This window comes from Salminus brasiliensis, chromosome 19 (genome assembly GCF_030463535.1).
Source record: "Salminus brasiliensis chromosome 19, fSalBra1.hap2, whole genome shotgun sequence".
NCBI classification, from domain to species: domain Eukaryota; kingdom Metazoa; phylum Chordata; class Actinopteri; order Characiformes; family Bryconidae; genus Salminus; species Salminus brasiliensis.
In genome coordinates this window covers 13,333,376-13,353,929 of record NC_132896.1, presented here as the reverse complement: position 1 = coordinate 13,353,929, position 20,554 = coordinate 13,333,376, and the positions used below count along the sequence as shown (strand labels likewise).

Below are 20,554 nucleotides of genomic sequence, written 5' to 3'. Positions count from 1 at the left end.
TGATTATTGCTTCCACAGTAGATTTCTTCACACCAAGCTGCTTCCCTATTGCAGATTCAGTCTTCCCAGCCTGGTGCAGGTCTACAATTTTGTTTCTGGTGTCCTTCGACAGCTCTTTGGTCTTCACCATAGTGGAGTTTGGAGTGTGACTGTTTGAGGTTGTGGGCAGGTGTCTTTTATACTGTTAACAAGTTCAAACAGGTGCCATTAATACAGGTAATGAGTGGAGGACAGAGAAGCCTCTTAAAGAAGTTACAGGTCTGTGACAGCCAGAAATTTTGCTTGTTTGTAGGTGACCAAATACTTATTTTCCACCATTATTTGCAAATAAATTCTTTAAAAATCAGACAATGTGATTTTCAGAATTTTTCTTCTCATTTTGGTCTACCTAGGTCCACCTATGATGTCAATTACAGGCCTCTCTCATCTTTTTAAGTGGGAGAACTTGCACAATTGGTGACTGACTAAATACTTTTTTCCCCCACTGTGTGTATATATATATATATATATATATATATATATAATGTTTTACAATTCCTGGTCAATTATGTTACCTCTGACCCACACTCAGTGTTTTCACTTCCTTATTACTTATTTTGTGTCAAATATTGGGGATAAATCAACAATATCTTAATTATTGGTCAAATCCTTGATTATGCTATTTGAGTGTATCTCCCATTCATTGTTAATAAATAATAATGTGTTTTTCTAAATAAAAAAGTTTTTAAAAACTGTTCTTTTGGCCATGTTTTATACATGATCCATTCTAGAAATGCACTTATCAGTCAACTCATTAAACTGTTTAAATCTTTTAGACATGCCACGTGAAATCATGTGATTAACAACTCTAAAAGGTCTAAACAGTTTGAGTTGACTGATAAGTGCATTTCTAGAAGGGACCATGTATAAAACATGGCCAAAAGAACAGTAAGGCATCGTATTCATTGTGCACTGTGACATTAGTAATCTTAAGCTTAGTCATGAGCTAATGCCTCCTCATTGGCATGCCAAGCCAAACACAACAAGCCTTAGCTGAGGAGGTTTGCCGAATTAACGAGGATGGAGAACAATAACCACCAGCAGAGGATCTTCCAGCCCCAATTAAAACTCTTTCTAAATTCTAAAGACAGCTTGAACGCTAGACTTCAGAAGGATCCAGAAACCCAAAGGGCAGGATGTGATACACTGCACATTAACACTGATAATGTAGGACAAGTACATGTCTTTTATTGAGAAAACTTCTATTAGTACAAAGACCCAGACAGATAATCTTACAAAGAAACAATGATGAGAAGAGAGATCTTCCATGAAAAATCAAAACAATCAACGCATACCTTTACATTCACAACAACACAGACGTGGATCGTCGGGATTTCATAGATGGAAAATGAAAGACCAAAGTATCCTTTCTTATTTCTCGGGCATTCAAACAGAAACAGACACTGTGCAAGAGTAGACTGGTAGAGTCTCTAAATAATGTCTAAATAGAGTCTAAAACTGACAATGAAAGCTTGTTCTGTCAAAATGATAAGCAATCTCTTTGGCCTCGAGTCATGTTTCAGTTTCTTGCAAAGGTGCAAACAGTGGGATCATCCTTTATCTACATTAAAGCCCTCTTATTTCCACCTCGGCCCATTCTAGCTGCAAAAAGGCTACTGGCTACATTTGCTCCTGAGGAAAAAGGAATTACTGCTCTACACAGGCCTGTCTCCACTGACACACTGTACTGAATCATATAAACAACCTCATTTTCAAATGATTCCATATTTCTTGCGTGATGTCCCTGTAGGTCTTTGTATCTCAGCATTCTCCAGTTCGATGTGGTCCATGAACAGCACAAATGAAAGGCTGAAAGAGGGAGTTCTAGAGGGGTTCTAGATCCGAGAGGACAGCAGCAGCGTCAGTATTGCCAGCACACAGCTATAAAGCAGCGCAGGCTGCATAGCGCCAGCAGAGCCTGTCAGCATGAATTCCACTCTGGACCAGGAGCCGTTGTTGGGAAGGGGCTCAATGCCCAGAGTTCTACACATTATGTTATAAACATCCACCGCTCTGATTGGTCCCGCTTGGAAATTCTTCTTGAAGTCTAAATGACAGAGAGTAGATAAGCAGATCAGATGCGGTGCACACACACAATCCTGGTTAAATGTGGGCTTCAGAATTTTATAATCCATGTCATTAAATGCCAGAATTTAGACTGGTGACTGGCTGTCTGAATAACAGAGCATTTATCGTATGAATGTCATGAAGTACATGTTGATTAGGATGCATTAGGTCCACTGTGGTCAGTAAATACATGCATTTCCAACATCTATAAAGCCTCTTAGTTTGAAATTGAAAAGATGGTCTTGAAAAAAGTATAGCTTATATTAAAAAGTATAGCTTGCTATAGGTTTATGAGTTATGTAGTTCATTATCTAGTAGTAAGGAGGTTCAGCCAAATTTAGCCAAGTTTCATAAGGCTTTGTTTTCCCGTCCACACAACAACACTGAAAACTCTCCACCCTGGCTAGCATTTTAGAAAAACTCTGTTCACAGTGACCAAAGCCATTTTTTCTTGTGGCTGGGAGGCCAAAAGACAGACAAAAACCAGCAGCCAGCCACACAGACAAAGAAAAGCCTTCTGGAGGAAAATTCTACGGTTAAATGATTGAGTTGTTTGGCCGTAATGACCAGAGGTATGATTTGAGGAGGAAAAAAGTGAGACATTCAACCCCAGGACCACTGTAAAGCTGTTACAACTGTTAAGCATGGTGGTGGTAGCATCATGATCGTTTACATGTACACTTTTTTTTTTTAATTAATTGTGTGTTGTAACTCATTCTGCCCCAGAAAAAATTCAAAATCATTAAAAGCCCAATATTGCCATGCCATTCATGTCCATTATGAGTAAACTTCTAACCACAGCTGTATAGTATGTACTGTATACAATATTATTATACTATATTATACTATTATTAATATGATACATATTAATGGTACTGCTCTGGTGTCTTTGCACAATTAGTCAGGTGCAATCTATTATATTATATACATATTTTGTTGAACACACCTAAACAAACAAAATATAAAAAAAAAATCTACTGTAGCCTTGATGCACACCAAGCATTTCGCTGCTGCCTCCATTTTGTCCTTTTTTAGTTTTCTCCATCCTTTGAACCCTGTCGCTGTCCTGTACCCTGTGTAAATAAGCCTGGATGAATGGACCAATAGAAAAGCTCCAAATTGTTTTGGAAGTTCTTGTAAAGGTGCTGTTTTAGAGATACATATTTTTCTTTGGAGAGCAAAGATTTATACACACCCCCAGTAAGTTCAATTCAACATAGGCCAGTTTCAAAGGCCAATTCAGTGTTCAGAAACTGACCCCTGATGATGGATTATGCATCAACAGATGGACTAGAGCCTCTAAGGGTATACCAGCAATGAAAGGGTTTCTAATACAATGCCCATTAAGTGTATACTGTGCCGACATAACACTATACATGGGGTTTACCTGGTCCCTGAGCCAGAAAGAAGCCTCTCATGTCCACATATTCATTGTCGTAGCCATGCCAACCATGCTGCCAGGCATCCGCCACTCCGGTGCCGTTGTCCCAGAAGGGCAGCTTGGCTTTGCTCTGCAAGCAGAATGGGTGAGAGGAGAGAGATAAGTTTGGCCTTCCTCAACGAATCTGCTTTGCTAGCATTCATCTCTGGCTCACTCCCTGACATACATGCCACCTTTCCCAGACGGAGGTCCTGATGACTATGGAATGTTGTTTTATTTGTGTTCAGAGCTTGATGACGCACAAAGTGCAAGGCTTCTCGTACTTTGCCAGGTCTTGGCTCAAAGGATCCAGAAGAGGACTATTGTTTTTGGGCAAAGTAGGGCTGTTACATGCACGACTGAATAATGACTGAATGGCACAATAGGAATGCTAAGAAGTGGCCTATTCGGCAGGGGCACTGGGAGGCCGCAGCGATGAAAGAGGAGCGCTGTGCTGCATATGGAGATGACTGGCATTTTTGGATATCAGATGAGCTCTAGGGGATCAGACAAGTATCCTGTGCTGAGAATAGGAGAATAAAAGAGTGCGCTAAAGTGAATGTCAAGGTTGGTGTAAACTATAAGTTCAAGGACCTTTTAACTGAATCTTAGCCTTGGACTACTGTGCTGTGTCAGTGGTGATTCAACACCGAAAGTTCTTTTTAGTCTAGCTTTTACCCTAATCCTGCTTTTAAACCAGCCCTAGGAGGATCAAGAGCATAGAGATCTAATGAATCAGACCTTACACTGAATCTTCCTGGGTTCAGTCATTAATTATTATTTAATTAATTACATTTACACAAATTACATACACCCAGCCCACTAGCAAAAGCCCACGACAAAGCTGGCAAAACAGTAAAGCACAACGGCGACTTCAGGAGAATATGTGTGTGTTTGATCACTAGTGTGTATGTATGTGTGTGTTCACTGCACGAATGGGTTAAGAGTGGAGGCCCAATTTCATCTGTGTCCAACACTACTGGTGAATATGGTTGTCGTGTCTTGTCTGGTTGATACTAGAGAGCAGCTCATTACCTCTAGACTCTGTTAGTTATGGGAATGCGGGCTGCTATGCTAGCCAGACATCATGGCCACTGTTTTTCCTGTGCCAGTGTCCACCGAAGAGAAGCTCAAAGGGGACACAACAAGAGAACAGCAACATCACCCCCTTAGACTCTTAGTGTTAAAACTACACTATACTAGGCAGCTTCTGTGAGCCATCACAGTGCCGTAAACCAGACAGTAAAAGAAGAGCCTGTAGTTTTTTTTCACAAGCTCAACATAAAAGACTGAATACATCAAATTAGCATGTTTCATTTAGAGGCAAAATAACAGGGTTGTACATGGTCTCCATGTTGACTTTGACTGTGTTTAGTAGTATCTAAACTTTGTGGTATCTTTGGATCCTAGTCTATACAAACTAGCTAAGGATATTTTTACCTTAGTAAACAGCAAAGCACTTAAGCACGTGTAAGTCGCTCTGGATAATACATAAGGGCCTTTTCCTACTTTATTAGGTATTGCAGAGAGACACCAACCTCAGTGATAAACCATCCAGGGTCAGCAACTAGCGTCAGTGGTGAGATAAATCTTCCGCCTTTGTAGTGATAGCGCTCTGGGATTTCATGTGTTTGATACACGTTCATGTTTTCGGCTGCTTGCAGGGCTCTGTATACCTGAATTAATAATAAATAAATAAAAGAAATAAATAAAAGTAACTTATTTAAACAAGTGAGTCTTATTCTAAACCTTGAGTCCAAAAACACCTTACCAAAAGGGTGGTAGAAGAAGGGGAAGGGGAATTTAACACCTTTGATTTCAGAATAAATGAACTTTTGGGACGTATACAATCTACTCTTTTGCCAGTATTGATCACCGTAGCACATTTAGAGCATTTAGAAAAGCTTTAGAGAGTGTTAAATGAATCACCTATAGGAAAGGTAAGATCTTCTTATTTTACTTTTGCCTGTATAAAGTTAAGTCTTTTAGTTACTTTGGGTCTTTGGGTTCTCCATTGAGAAATAGTGCTGTGTCTCTACAGTAACCTTTGGTACTGCACATTTCAGAGAATGCACACTTAACTGCCATGACCGGACATAAAACTCTAACAAGCTTAGAACAAAGTCTGAGTAGATCCCAAAGAAGACAAAGTACGCAGGCCACTCCTACGTTATCTGCTTGCTGTATACATGAGTATTATAGTGAACCCACCTCTTCAAATCTAGCCTCCTTGGGCCACAAATTGACGACTGGCCCTCTGTCCATCATCTTTATAATATGGGACATGTTTATGTAAGTCTCCAGTTCAATGACCTTTTCCATCCATTTGATATCAGTCATCCCATGGTCAGAGAACATGATGACGTTCAGCTCATCCTGCATGTTCTTCTCCTGGAATACAACGATTATAAGTACGCTGGTACTTATGGATGACGGCAGTATGGTATCACGGTCATGTGTATAGGTACACTTGGAGAAATGAAGAAAGTAAGTGTGTACAGACCTTGATTTTGTGGTTTAGGGTCTGGACTGCTACATCCAGTGCGCGAACAGCCCTCTGTACCTGCTGCGACCCAGGACCATAGTGGTGTCCCTCCACATCAATTTTCTCATAGTAAATAGCCGCCATGTCTGCCTTGCTGCTCCTTATCAAGTGACGGACATAAGAGAAATGTAAACTTCTGACCTCGTAACAATTGAATCCAGTTACTGTTCTTCAGGAAATTTCCTTACAATTCTTGATTCAAAAATACTCTGAATGAACAAATACACTATATGGACAAAAGTATTGGGACATCTGCTCATTTATTGTTTCTTCCAAGATCAAGGATAATAAAAAAAAGAGTTTTTTCTGCTTATATGGAGTAACTGTCTCTACTGTCCAGGAAAGGCTTCATACTAGATTTTGGGGCATTGCTGTGAGGACTTGATTGCAATCAGTGACAAGAGCGTTAGTGAGGTCAGAATATTGGATGATCACAACCCCACCTCATCCCTAACTCCCCAACTCAATCCCAAAACTATTAGAGGGAGCAAAATCATTCCCGAGAACACAGTTCCCCTGTTCCACAGCTCAATGCTGAAGGGTGTTATACCCCTCTAGCCAATGCCTGGCATTAGGCATGGTGCCAACTGGTTGTGTAACACTTACTTGAGCATGTTGAGAGCATTCTCAATGGAATCAGTCAGGTTCTTCTCTGAGGGATTATAAACATATTCCTCACAGAATGTGGCCCGGACACCTAAAATCTCCACTTCACACCCTGCCCAGAATAGATATATATTTTAATAAAGGTAAAATAATAAGACATATGAGACATGAGAGCATATATGCAGCAAATATCACACATATACATACACTTTACTAACCTGGCCAGTAGTACATGTAGACATTCCTGCCCAGATTCTGCATAGTTACCCAGAGAGGTTCTGAGCCATCCCACCACAGGGGCAAGCGACTGTCTGGATTTGTTCCAATCAGGAACTCTTTCATTGAGTCCTTATCCCACATGTAATTCCCAATTATCTGGTGCACTTCACAATTGCGACCTGCAGCACAAAGGACAACTAAGGGTAAGTAAAGAGCAACAAAGCAATATGTATTGGGGTAAGACGGCGACACTGATCGTCTTCCATTTAATTTAGACACTAATCATTTCACTGAATCAGGTTATTGTGTGGACCATAGCCTATATACTAAGAATTTCTATAAGGCAGAACAATGTAATTACAAAGTTGGCAAGGATGAAAACAGTACACAAAATAAAACATCAGTGGAAAATGCTGGATCAGATATTGGAAGGAGAGGAGAAACAGCACACACTGCGTTGTTAGATTCACTCATCTAAAGTGAAGTGCTGTAATTAAAAAGGAACTCATTTCAGACATTAACAATAGACGTATTTATTTTATTTTATTTATTAAACATTCAAGGACAGTAAAGTATAAATATAAAAGTATAACTATAAGTTAAAGTTAGTATAAAAGTGTTTGGCTAGAGACCAACATGGGTATCATTAACAAGAATCTAAAAACAAATGATCATTTTATGTGATATTCATAAAATTACATAATCCACCGCACAAGGCCTTACAGTACATATCTTAATAACTGACTGCTATCTGATAACTGACTGCTGTATATTTAGACAATAAATAGCAAGAAAAAGCATTTAGGCGATCTCATGTGTACCACAGTAAAAAGCAACACATCCACTCTAGAAGAAATGGTTTTGCAAGATTCAGTCCCATATTTTTTTCTAACAGGTAAAGAGCATAGAAAAAAATTTGATATTTACTTGAACTGATCATTTCATCATCTGGGGTGCAATAAGTATAAAATATCCATATTTATATTAAAAAAGGTTTCTTTGTTTGTTATTTTTAGGGGGGGGCAAAAATACACATATACCACATATGTTCTAGCAGAATTCTGGTGGATATTTATACATTCATCTTGATAGACAGTTTAGTTCAGTTGAATACTTGTCTTTCGGTCATAGACCAATTTGTAAGTACAGTCCATGCATAAGCTAGGCTGAGGTCAAGATTTGGGAAGGTAATTTCATTGGGAAGTCACCCACTTGTGTCCACGTTTCGTCTGTTTAGCTGATAATTTAAGATTATGCTAAAGAATTCTGAAATAGTCCTCCATACTCCTCATTCCATCTGCTGGCCGCACAACAGTACCACCACCATGCTTAACAACTGCTACGGTGTTCTTGGGATTGAGTGCCCCAAGTTTACACCTCCAAACATACCTCAGGTCACTGTGTCCAAAGAAGTCATTATCTGTGTCATCTGACCATAAAACTTTCCTCCAGTTTTTTTTTTCATTGTCCATGTGGTTCAGCTGCAAACTTTAGTCGAGCATTGAGTGTTGTTTCTTGAGCAGGGGTTTCTTTTTGGATGCCATTAAGAGGCCTTAAAAGACCTTTTGGAACTGAAATAAACTTTTTAGTGGGCTAGTGTGTATTTCTGATCTTGTATGTATAATTTGGACCCTTTGTTGATTTTAGAACACCCTCCGAAAATTTTAACTTGTGCATTGTGCCCAGCAATTTAGCAGTTACATAAAATCATTAAAAGCCCAGAACTGCCATGAAATGCCCATGAAGAGTGTAAACATTTAACCACACCTGTCCAACCACTTCCTATTTTCTTGATTCTTCGATAAAGAACCATCTACAAATGGCCTTCCTTGTATAAGAGAGGAAAAAAAGTCCTGTGTAAGAACTACCTAACCAGACAAAGACCTATTTATGTATTCTAATGGTCCACTGAGTTGTCATGGTTCTATATCGAATCATTTACATTTCCGGCATTTAGCTTATCCAGAGCGACTTACATGGTTACTCGTATTACAGAGGTGGGTCAGTGTAGTGTTAGGAGTCTCGCCCAGGGACTTATTGGTGTAGCGCAGCACACAGTCACCCAGACTGGGAATCGAACCCTGGTCTCCCACATGGTGTAAAAGCTCTCTGGTAGCTAGTGGTTTTATCTGTTGCGCCACACCAACCGCCAATCACTGCCTTTACCAAAGGCCTTCAAAAATAACAATACATAACGGCACCAAACAGAACCCTATGGTGTCCATAAGAAAAAAACTGTTTTGGTTAAAGCAAGGCAATTTATGGGCACAGAATCTTTCATGTCACTCCCTTAGAATACTTTTAAAGAAAATTTTAAATCCTAGAAATGTATAGGTATCATATAAAAACATGTCTATAACCATTTAAATCAGCTGTCATGAAATATTACAGCCACACGAGTATTGTCTTATTAAGTAAGGCAACATGTCTTGTTCAGTGTCTTGACTTGACAGTGTCTCCCGTCTATACTCAGGTAAAGTCGTGGCGTATTTAGAAAAGTTCTCAGCTACTTCGCCTAAACGCAGTCTGGTTTAGGGGTTGGTGGGACCAACAGACGTCCCTCATGTTGGCTGGGCTTTGTCTTCATTGTTCCGTTTCTTTGCTAATGCCTGAGTCCAACTGTCAGGGCAGACTCCCTCCTGACCCTGGCCAGGCATTGTGGGGACAGGGGGGCGAATGCATGAGTCCAAGCAAAACAACTACCATCAGCAAATCGTCCCTACAGAGCAGCAGATTGGGAGAGGCTGGACTTTAAAGTGGGTGTGTTGGGGCTTAGTGTTGCTCTTTGTTCCACTGATGGGCATAGAGAGAGAGAGAGAGAGAGAGAGAGAGAGAGAGAGAGAGAGTGAGTGAGTAGCAACAAGCTAAAATAGCAATGAAATAGAACTGAACAGATTTGCTTAAAAGAAACAGCTCAGTTAATCACAGCTCAGTAAGAGTGAGGCAAGCATAGTGATTTATCAGTCTACTCAGGCTTTAGTAGAGTCCAGTAACACTGAGATAAATAACTGATCAGCAGTGATTTATCAGTCTACTCAGGCTTTAGTAGAGTCCAGTAACACTGAGATAAATAACTGATCAGCAGTGATTTATCAGTCTACTCAGGCTTTAGTAGAGTACAGTAACACTGAGATAAATAACTGATCAGCACAGTGATTTATCAGTCTACTCAGGCTTTAGTACAGTTCAGTAACACTGAGATAAATAACTGATCAGCACAGTGATTTATCAGTCTACTCAGGCTTTAGTAGAGCTCAATAACACTAAGATAAATAACTGATCAGCACAGTGATTTATCAGTCTACTCATGCTTTAGTACAGTTCAGTAACACTGAGATAAATAACTGATCAGCACAGTGATTTATCAGTCTACTCAGGCTTTAGTAGAGCTCAATAACACTAAGATAAATAACTGATCAGCACAGTGATTTATCAGTCTACTCAGGCTTTAGTAGAGCTCAATAACATTAAGATAAATAACTGATCAGCACAGTGATTTATCAGTCTACTCAGGCTTTAGTAGAGCTCAATAACACTAAGATAAATAACTGATCAGCACAGTGATTTATCAGTCTACTCATGCTTTAGTACAGTTCAGTAACACTAAGATAAATAACTGATCAGCACAGTGATTTATCAGTCTACTCAGGCTTTAGTACAGTTCAGTAACACTAAGATAAATAACTGATCAGCACAGTGATTTATCAGTCTACTCAGGCTTTCTTTTGTACTCAGAAACACTCGGAAATGACTTAAAAACCTTGGAAATGACTTGCTTCAAACATCCCCATTTCCACTACAAATACAGCAGTGACAAAGCTAATCATGAACAGGCTCCGTCTATGACCTTGGGACTGATAAAAGAGAAACACAAATGAAAGAGGAACTCACTATAGAGAAAAAGCATTTGGAGTTGGGCCTTTTTTTTCTTTTAGAAGAAGAATATGCCTAATTCTAGCATTTCACTCCCCCGGAAAGGGAGCGTGATATACCAAGACATCTCCTAGGAGTGAGTTTCCAAGTGTCCTCAAACATATTTTAAAGTCCAGTCTTCAGAGCAGCCTCTCAGACTGTAAGCAAAATAACTGCCACAGTGAAAGTGGAAGAGGTGATAGGATGCATAGCTGTTATCACTGTGGAGAGTCCTTGTGTGGCTGGATAAGGGCTAAAACCATGCGCTGTGCCAGGCTCTTGTAATCAATGGCACCATTCAACCATCACTCATCCACATGCCACTAAAGGATGTGCTTTGTCTTAATGGTATGAATGTTTAACTGCCTTTGAACTCTCTGAACCTCAACAATCAGATGGTGTTGCTTAACACTAGAGCAAACCTTTACCCTCATTATAAATTCCTGGTAGATTTAGGCTAGATTTAAATGTCTGTAAAGTTTTAAGTCCAACACACCTGGCTTTAATAGTCTGATGCCCTTGAAGGCCTTCATTAGCTGAATCAGGTGTGTTAGATTAGGGTTGGAGCTTAACTCTGCAGACAGGTAGATCCTTGAGACTGTGCTTTGGATAATCAACAGAATGTGTAATTTGCTGAAACCTATGCATCAGCCTGCATGTGGAGGTTCCTTAGCCTTTAAAACAGGTTCTTCACACGTGCTATATTAGTGATTGGGGTGCTGATCAAATGTTGGCACTTGGTGGCTAAACCAGTTGGCACATGGAAGTTATTACAAGAGACCATAGCAGGCATACCTTCATTCACACACACTGGCGATGATCATTGGTGTGCCACCCAAACAGCTCACTCTACAATACCTTTAAAGGTGTCCTGTGGTATCATACACAAGACATTAGAATCAGATTCTTTAACATAGACACTATGTCCAAATGTTTATAGACACCCCTTTTAACAAATGCACTCAGCTTCTTTAAGTTGCACCCATTTCTGACAGAGCTTGTCTAATCCTTGTAGGGAAGTATTGCTAATAGAATAAGTCAATGTCAGGCATGAGGTAGATGGGGAATAAAGCCCCCCAGCATTGAGCAGTGGAGCAACTCAAAGCCTTCTGGACAGTAGAGACAGTTACTCCAACAAAATCAGGATAAACTCTTTTTTTTTCTTGATTTCAGAAATAAACATTGAATTAAGCAGGTGTCCCAATACTTTTGTCCATATAGTGTATCTGATATTTCATAAGTAAACACTGTACATTACATCTGAGTGATGTAAAAGAAAACAACACATCTCTCACATGGTATGGTAACTCACTGGCAGGTACCGGTGCCCCACACCAACCACCAGTCCAGATAAGTCCAGATCCTTCTGTGTCCACTGTAGGTGCTTTTGATGGTGGACAGGGGTTAATATGGGCAATCGGACTGATCTGCTGCAGCAGGGGTTCTAAAGTATTCCTCCCGTTAAACATTTCGGAGACTTCTGTCTCAGTAGCCCTACTGCCCTCACATATCGGGGAGTCCCCAACACACCCCATGGCCGGTTTCTGGTCTGGTTTCTGGTTTATACTTGGATGTTTTCTCCCTTTTATTGCTTTGATGGTCAAGATAGAATTAGCCTTTTTTTGCAAAATAAAAAAAAATTGACAAAAAATCTTTAATTAATTAATTTAATGTATCATGTAAAGTATGTGGTTACTTTAAAGTAACTGATCTACTTCAACAGGGATCCAGACAGTTCAATGCTAGTAGCCTCACAATTGGTGCAGTGAATGTGTCTCATGAGACTGAGGCACTTGTAGTGCCTCAGGTAGAACAACGACGCCTGTCTGGAAGGTCTGGCCACTGGTTAATCACGGTCACTGGTTAATCAGTATTCCTGACTACAAATGAACATCCCGCACAACTCTGAGAAATGTTATTGAAGAGGTCAGAAGTCAGAGAATGGCTACAAAAACAAAAACAAAAAACTTGCATGTGTAACTCTGCAGGCTAGAGCAGGCTGTCCTCACGAACTGAGTGACGGTGCAAGAAGGAGACTAGTGAGGGAGACACCTATGACTACTCTTATAACAACTGTTTTACTCTTGTCCATGTAGCATGTAACTTCAGTTAACTATTTACCAGCATGGCTTGTAGTTCATTCAACACCTGGTCAATCACTACAATAGTCAGTGAAGTTTCATCCAGTGTGCCAGGTGATGGAATTCCACTAATCCATGTGTTGGCTGGGGGCGTCCAGACTAGAAATCTGGCCATCTGACATAATACCACAACACACTATTTTACTTTTTTTTATTTTTTTTTGCCAGGATAATCCGTTTTAAATAGGCTTAGGTGCCACAAACCTTTGCACAGTGCAGTATTTACAGTATATGTATTTGTAAGAAAACTACACACGCGCGTGCACACAGCGTAGGCCTGCATGAGCTGTGGCTCACCTGTCATCAGGGAGTAATAGTTGGGATAGGACAGGCTCGGGAAGTCCGGCGTCATGTAATCCACCTTCACGCCGTTCTCCACGATCTCTCTGAAGCCGGACAGGCTCTGCAGGTCCTGTATGTAATCATAACGGAAGCCGTCGATGAGGAACACTAAAAGTTTTCGGCGGGCCTCGCAACACCCCACGAGCGCGAGGAGGACGATGACGAAGGTGAGTGCGCGCGAGGTTCCCGTCATGGTGTCTAGACCACGTCCATGTAGCGGACTGATGGAGAGAGCAACGAAAGCACGCGGTGCAGCCTGGGGGGGCGGGGGGTGACCGCGTGGGAGGGGAGGGGTCAGCAGAGAGGAGCTGCTGCAGCAGCAAGCAGAACCGAGAACGAGCCTGAGACCCGTCCACCAATCAGGAGTGATGATCAAAGTCTGTGGCGTAAACTCGGTAATAAAGAGAGAGAGAGAGAGAGAGAGAGAGAGAGAGAGAGAGAGAGAGAGAGTTTATTATTTATTAATAAACTTTATTTATTTAGTTTATTATTTAGAGTTTATTAGTAATTTATTCATTCATTATTCTGTTTAACTTATCATTTATCCATTCATTCATCATTCATCAATCTGTTAAATTATAAATTCATTCATTTATCCGTTATTTATAAATTAATTAGTTAATTAATTCATATGTTAAATTATTAATTCATCTATCCATTCATCCATCCATAAAATTATTAATTCCTTCATTCATTCATTCATTTATTCATTTGTCTATTGAATTATTAATTTGTTAATTAATCAATGAAATTAACATATGAATTAATGAATGGTTAAGTGAATGAATGAATGAATGAATAATTTACCAGATAAATAAATGTATGGATAGATCAATTAATGCATTTTATAACAGATGAATGAACAAATTAACAAATGAATGAATTATTCATATGTTAATTAATTAATGAATTCATTCATTTATTCGTTTACTCACTTTTTTAATTTTTTTATGGCACGGATAAGCCAATCCAGCCAATCTGTCTTGTATATAATTATAACCATTTTTTTTCTTTAAATGCAAAAAAAAATAAAATAAATAAAAATAAAATAAAAACTATAGCTGTAAAATCAGGTTGCTTTGGCTGGACACCTGCTCAAATCAAATCAAATCAAATTAGGCTGATTGAACACATCACAACTACATAGGTGTAAGTAGTAGAAACACAAATATATATATACAAAATATAGCTGTTTATGCACACTGTTTAAAGTACACTGTTCAGGTTTAATATATGATCTGTTAAATATAGAGATGTTTACATTACAGTTTACATACAGACACTGGATAACTTGTAAGTTTAATTGTAGTGTGCAGTTTGCCTGAGCTGTTGGGCACAGTTCCAGTAAGGAGGTAAGTGCAGAGTGCAGAGTGCAGAGTGCGTGTGTGTATGGGGTGGAGGTGTGATAAGATATCCTGTGTGATGAGACGGTGGCGGTGAGATAGCTTTGTGACAGACTGGACCGAGTCCAGATACATTGTACTGCCGGCTGTTCAGAAGTCTGATGGCCTGAGGGTAGAAGCTGTCTCGGGACCAAGACATGCTTTTGTTGGAGTAACTGTCTCTATGGTCCAGGGAACACGGTCTACTAGTTTTGGAACACTGCTGTGAGGATTTGATTGCATTTGAGGGTGTATGTGAGGTAAAAAGAATGTGCATGTTTGTTTCTTACCTAGGTCTCTTTTGCACACATACCTTTTACCTTACCTTTTTGTTTTTTGCATATATTTTTGACATTGCATAACATCATACTGTTTTTCTGTCCAGCCAGCCAGCCAGCCAGCCAGCCAGCCGGACAGTGGCCTAAAGGTTAGAGAAGCAGGCTTGGGTCCAGAAAGTTGGCGTTTTGATTATTTGGGGAGTGAAGGTCCAGTGCTTTCTCCTCCCTGAACATTCACGGCTGTCCTTGAGGCAAGGCACCTGACCCCAACTGCTTTGTGGGTGCAGAGGTGGCTGCCCACTGCGTGTGTGTGTGTTCTCACTGCCCTGTTCACTGTCACATATTGGTTGAATTCCAATGCACTGCTGTGTCTAATTCTATTCTATCTGTCTGTCTCACATCAATTTACACTACATGTCTAAATGTTTGTGGACACCCCTTTCTAAAAAAAAGTACTACTACTTGCACCTACTACTAAGTTGCACCCATCGCTGACACAGATGTTCAAATGCACACACACACACATACAGACACAGCTGGTTCCTGTAGAGAAACATTCTGGAGCAGATGAACATAAGCCTACTGGCACCAAGCCTAATGCCAGGCATGGGCTACAGGGGTATAAAGCCCCCTAGCATTGAGGTGTGGAGCAGTGAAGTTCTGTGGGAATGATCCAGTGCTCCACCCAATACCCCTGGGATGAGTTGGGGAGTTGGAGATGAGGTGGGGTGATGATCATCCAACATCTTGACCTAGTGCTCTTGTCGCTAAATGCAATCAAATCCTCACATTTTACAGCCATATATTTTTTACTTTTGCATTCTAGCAAGGGCACACACTATTGCATGTGCAGTCAGAACAGCTGGTCATTTTTTTAATAGGGGGGATTTGGCATGCACAAGCTCACGGCTGTCACACATGTGGCTCTAGAATACAACAGACGAACTTTATTACCACAGCCGCGGAATCCTGTTACTGGAATGGAGCTCTTGGCTACATTATATGGTTCCATTAACTGCTTAATGCCTAAGAGTTTGTGTGTAGCTCCCAACTTCAGCGTGTACCTAACATTAACAGCAAATATCACTGAATACTGGGTAGTAGTGACCACATCATTTTACAGCAGTACTTTTATCATTTATAACCGAATAATAAGCCAAGAGGTCAAAGGGTTATCACCCACGGCACACAGGGTCCTCCCTAGAAATGAGAAATCTGAATGTTCTCCGCAGTGACTCAACAGCTTTGAAATGGTGTCAGAAATGGAGCTTCAGCCCAATGTCATCTAAGGTCATCAAATCCAATCATACCTAAGCATCTACTAGTGGTCTGTGGAGCGGTGGGACCCAGGTCTGCGGACTACTAGAGCAATGGTTCCAGTGGCACTGGTGATCCAGTACTGATCAGCAAAAAAAACTGTACCAACAGCTGACCTCACTCATGCTGTTGTGTCCGAATGCAGTCACAACGTCTTCCCAGAAGCGTTTAATTCCAGAAACGTGACTTTATAGGAGAAGTAAAAATCCTGCTTAACTTTCAATGGAAGTCAATGTAAAAACCATGTGTTCCAGGTCATTTTGGAGCATTTCTATTGGCCCATTCATTATGAAACCCTGACACAATGTAAAAAACAACTGCCACATTCACATTATGTCAATAATTGAGAAACCATAAAAATGGAGATACAGGACTTTGCATGGCTCAAAGCCACTGGAAGGTTTTATATAAATTTTAGTCATTATGTTAAAACAAGCTGTGATCTGTGAAGTGAACTGTGCAACAACATCTGCAGAAGCACAAGCTGCTGGTCAGTTTCTCTTCTCTTGAGGTGCGAAACCGTGCACACACTGTCACACGTGGCTCTAGAATACAACAGACGAACTTTATTACCACAGCCGCGGAATCCTGTTACTGGAATGGAGCTCTTGGCTACATTATATGGTTCCATTAACTGCTTAATGCCTAAGAGTTTGTGTGTAGCTCCCAACTTCAGCTTGTACCTAACATTAACAGCAAATATCACTGAATACTGGGTAGTAGTGACCACATCATTTTACAGCAGTACTTTTATCATTTATAACCGAATAATAAGCCAAGAGGTCAAAGGGTTATCACCCACGGCACACAGGGTCCTCCCTAGAAATGAGAAATCTGAATCTTTTCCGCAGTGACTCAACACTTTCCCGGTTCTACCACTAGGCTGTGCAATCCACCAAGTGTAGGGGGGAAAGCAGCACCAGTGACGACACAACACTCTTCCATCCACTTGATGGACTGGATTCGAATAAGTTCTGCAACCTTTACACATTAACTAAAGACGTCACAACCAAGGAGGGCCGTGTGGGGGAGAAAGGTTACGATGATGCTAAGGGCCTTTGACTGACAGGGGCCTAAAAAAATGTGTTCACTGAGTATTTTGGCAGAATTATGGAGAGAGATGTTGGGGCCCAGTGTACTGTCTTTCCATGAGGCTCAAAATCACTGGCAGTGTCCCGGGTCACAACACAGGGAGAGGCTTTTTATTAGCGGATATCCAACTATATTCAAGACCACTTTCACATTAGCACCAGCACTACACATCAGGAACCACATCAAGTCGTACAGGTTGCATTGTGCTGTACGCATTGTCGTTATGGGCTGATTTATGGTCTTAGTAAGTCATGTTTGTTCTCACATCATAAACAGCTTGTACTTTGGCCAATAGGCAGAGAGAAATAGTAAACAGAAAGACAGAGAGAGAGAGAGAGAGAGAGAGGGAGGGTGGGAGGGAGAAAGAAAGTGAGAGACAGGAAGAAAGATTCAAACTTTCATAATGACCTTTGTGTTTACTTACAGGTTGAGTAATTACTTATCTCTGCTGTTGCCATGGCGACCCAGGTGCCATTAGGGTGGAGGGGGGGTTGGTTGGAGTGTTGGAGTGGGTGGATTCACAGCCTGAGAACAGCAACCGAAACCAAAAGGCAGGGAGGCCACTCCTTTCCTTTCTGCCTACACACACACACACACACACACACACACACACACACACACAAGACAGATCATGTTACAAACAGCAGCAGCCACTTATACTGACATCCTTATACACAGACACAGAACGACAGTGTAAAGCAATGGAGGCCTGTGTACAATTAACAGCAATGTCATCCCGTATGATTTCGCACAAATGATGGGACATAAGATAAACACAGATATATACACACATATATAATATGGAGTATGTTTCCACAGTCTTTCAGAGCAGTTGTCATTACTGTAAAAAAAAAGGTGGATGAGCTTTGAAATGGTGTCAGAAATGGAGCTTCAGCCCAATGTCATCTAAGGTCATCAAGTCCAATCATACCTAAGCATCTACTAGTGGTCTGTGGAGCGGTGGGACCCAGGTCTGCGGACTACTAGAGCAATGGTTCCAGTGGCACTGGTGATCCAGTACTGATCAGCAAAAAAAACTGTACCAACAGCTGACCTCACTCATGCTGTTGTGTCCGAATGCAGTCACAACGTCTTCCCAGAAGCGTTTAATTCCAGAAACGTGACTTTATAGGAGAAGCAAAAATCCTGCTTAACTTTCAATGGAAGTCAATGTAAAAACCATGTGTTCCAGGTCATTTTGGAGCATTTCTATTGGCCCATTCATTATGAAACCCTGACACAATGTAAAAAACAACTGCCAGATTCACATTATGTCAATAATTGAGAAACCATAAAAATGGAGATACAGGGTTTTGCATGGCTCAAAGCCACTGGAAGGTTTTATATCATTTTTAGTCATTATGTTAAAACAAGCTGTGATCTGTGAAGTGAACTGTGCAACAACATCAGAAGCACAAGCTGCTGGTCAGTTTCTCTTCTCTTGAGGTGCGAAACCGTGTTCGAGGGGTCTCAAAGGCTAAAAAGACGGCAAGCTTAAATGCATACCAGTCACATGAACAATGAACAGATTCAGCAGAGACCGTTTAGACTGTTATTGCATGCCTCACCCATTTTCATCAGGGCTGCTGGGCCAGTCTCCTCAGAGAGTGCTGGCATAGTTCTTTCCATTTCACACAGGTGGGGGCCAGGGCCTGCGGTGAAGCATGGTGTCAATCTCTCACTATCTCTACCTCTAGAGTTCAGTTACAGTATGGCAAAGGACAGACTGCCTATAGCCTCATTTTAAAGTTTGAAATGCAATTGTCTGGTGAAGTTATACTTAGGACACGCCCACATTTATTGCTACTTCATTAATGCCTAAAATTAGAATCAAGTGCAGATGATTAGAGCATCATCAGAGAGGATTATTTAAACATGTAGTTTGGTTTGCTCTCGTGTTTTTACCATGGCGAGATCCAAAGAGCTGTCTGAGGCTGTAGATGCAGGTGAGTGTCGGAAGAGATTTATAACAGATCTCAGAGCAATCAGAAATCAGACGTTCCAAGACGCATGAGGAAGTCTCCAATGATCAGGTAGGTCATGCCACAGTTGATGTCAGCAGTAAAGCATCTACCATCAGAAAGAGATTGCAGAAGGTCAATTTGCATGGGAGGTGTCAGACTGTGCAGGACTAAAGTTAGCCAGAAAACACCTCTACAGCTGATGTGCTGCACCTGATTCTAGGCCTTCCAGGCATTTCAAGCAGTTATAAATGTGGGGGTGTCCTAACTTTTCCTCACAAGAAAAAGACATTTCTATTAATTCCATTTTACAGATTATTTTAAAGACATTTCTTCAGTTTTAATAGTTTAGTCATTTCACCTCCATCTCATGGCCTTGTTCAAGTGAAGATTAAACATCCAGATTTTTAAATATGTAAAACAAAAAAGACAAAGGTTTCATGGAGTGCCATCTTAGTATCACTGACACACAACAACCTTGTATCTTCAATTGGCAGCCATTCTTTACATTGTTGTCCAAGTTTTATGATAAACGGACCAATAGAAAGGCTTCAAAAAGTGCCTGGAATACAATCTTTATCCAATGATTTTCATTGCAGGGGATACTTCATATTTTGGAGATACTAGGACTTTATTTATACCTGGTCACTTCATCCCTCTAGAGTATCAGGATGACAAAAGGATAAAGCCAAGCCCATACAAATGCAAGTGTAAACGCAGCCAAGACCCGTTTAAATCAGACCCAAATCCGATCACTCAAACCACTTCAGGAGGTGGTCTGAGACGCATTTGAGCCATTCATAGCAGTGTAAACAGTGCATCTGTCATTTGTCAGACACATTTAACAAACAAAATTTTATGCACAATGAGCGAATTTGCATATTCCGTCCCATACAGCAATCAGATTTCAGTCTGACTAACCGAAGACACAAGATTTGGCTACTGAGTGTAAATGCATGTGGCTAAAATCTGATCAGGATACAGTCTAGATACTAGAACCATGAAGTGACGAGTTGTAAACAGGGTCAAGGTTTTTGAGTAAGAGCAATACACCACCATATGATGAGGCAACAGCTGCACATGGTACTGAATCAGCCTCTGCTTTCAGTATGATTTAACTCCCATATATCCTCCTATTTTCAGGATGACTGAGCATATTCAGAAAATGTCCTGCATTGAGCCAAAAGGGGGGTATGATGGTAAAGTACCTTATTGCATCAGACAGTGCTAATA

The 20,554-nt window shown here is 40.7% G+C and overlaps 1 protein-coding gene across 1 annotated transcript; it reads right to left on the bottom strand.

The window, feature by feature from the left end:
- Positions 1–1,260: 1,260 nt before the first annotated feature.
- enpp6 (ectonucleotide pyrophosphatase/phosphodiesterase 6) lies at positions 1,261–17,923 on the bottom strand. The gene is made up of 9 exons (XM_072663551.1): positions 17,785–17,923; positions 13,247–13,670; positions 6,896–7,075; positions 6,678–6,789; positions 6,030–6,171; positions 5,738–5,917; positions 5,065–5,202; positions 3,494–3,617; positions 1,261–2,086 (listed from the first exon to the last, which is right to left on the bottom strand). Exons 2-9 carry the CDS (start codon positions 13,482–13,484, stop codon positions 1,875–1,877), a joined length of 1,326 nt encoding a protein of 441 aa, XP_072519652.1. The 5' UTR covers positions 13,485–13,670; positions 17,785–17,923; the 3' UTR covers positions 1,261–1,874.
- Positions 17,924–20,554: the final 2,631 nt, after the last annotated feature.

What these genes read in the sequence shown, in the direction of transcription:
- enpp6 (XM_072663551.1), bottom strand. Translation starts at nt 13,484, where the DNA reads ATGACGGGAACCTCGCGCGCACTCACCTTCGTCATCGTCCTCCTCGCG. An exon ending in AGGAGGCTAGATTTGAAGAG is followed by an intron (nt 5,203 to 5,737) that starts GTGGGTTCACTA and finishes TTATTAATTCAG; the next exon opens with GTATACAGAGCCCTGCAAGC. An exon ending in CTTTCTGGCTCAGGGACCAG is followed by an intron (nt 2,087 to 3,493) that starts GTAAACCCCATG and finishes TCTGTCATTTAG; the next exon opens with ACTTCAAGAAGAATTTCCAA.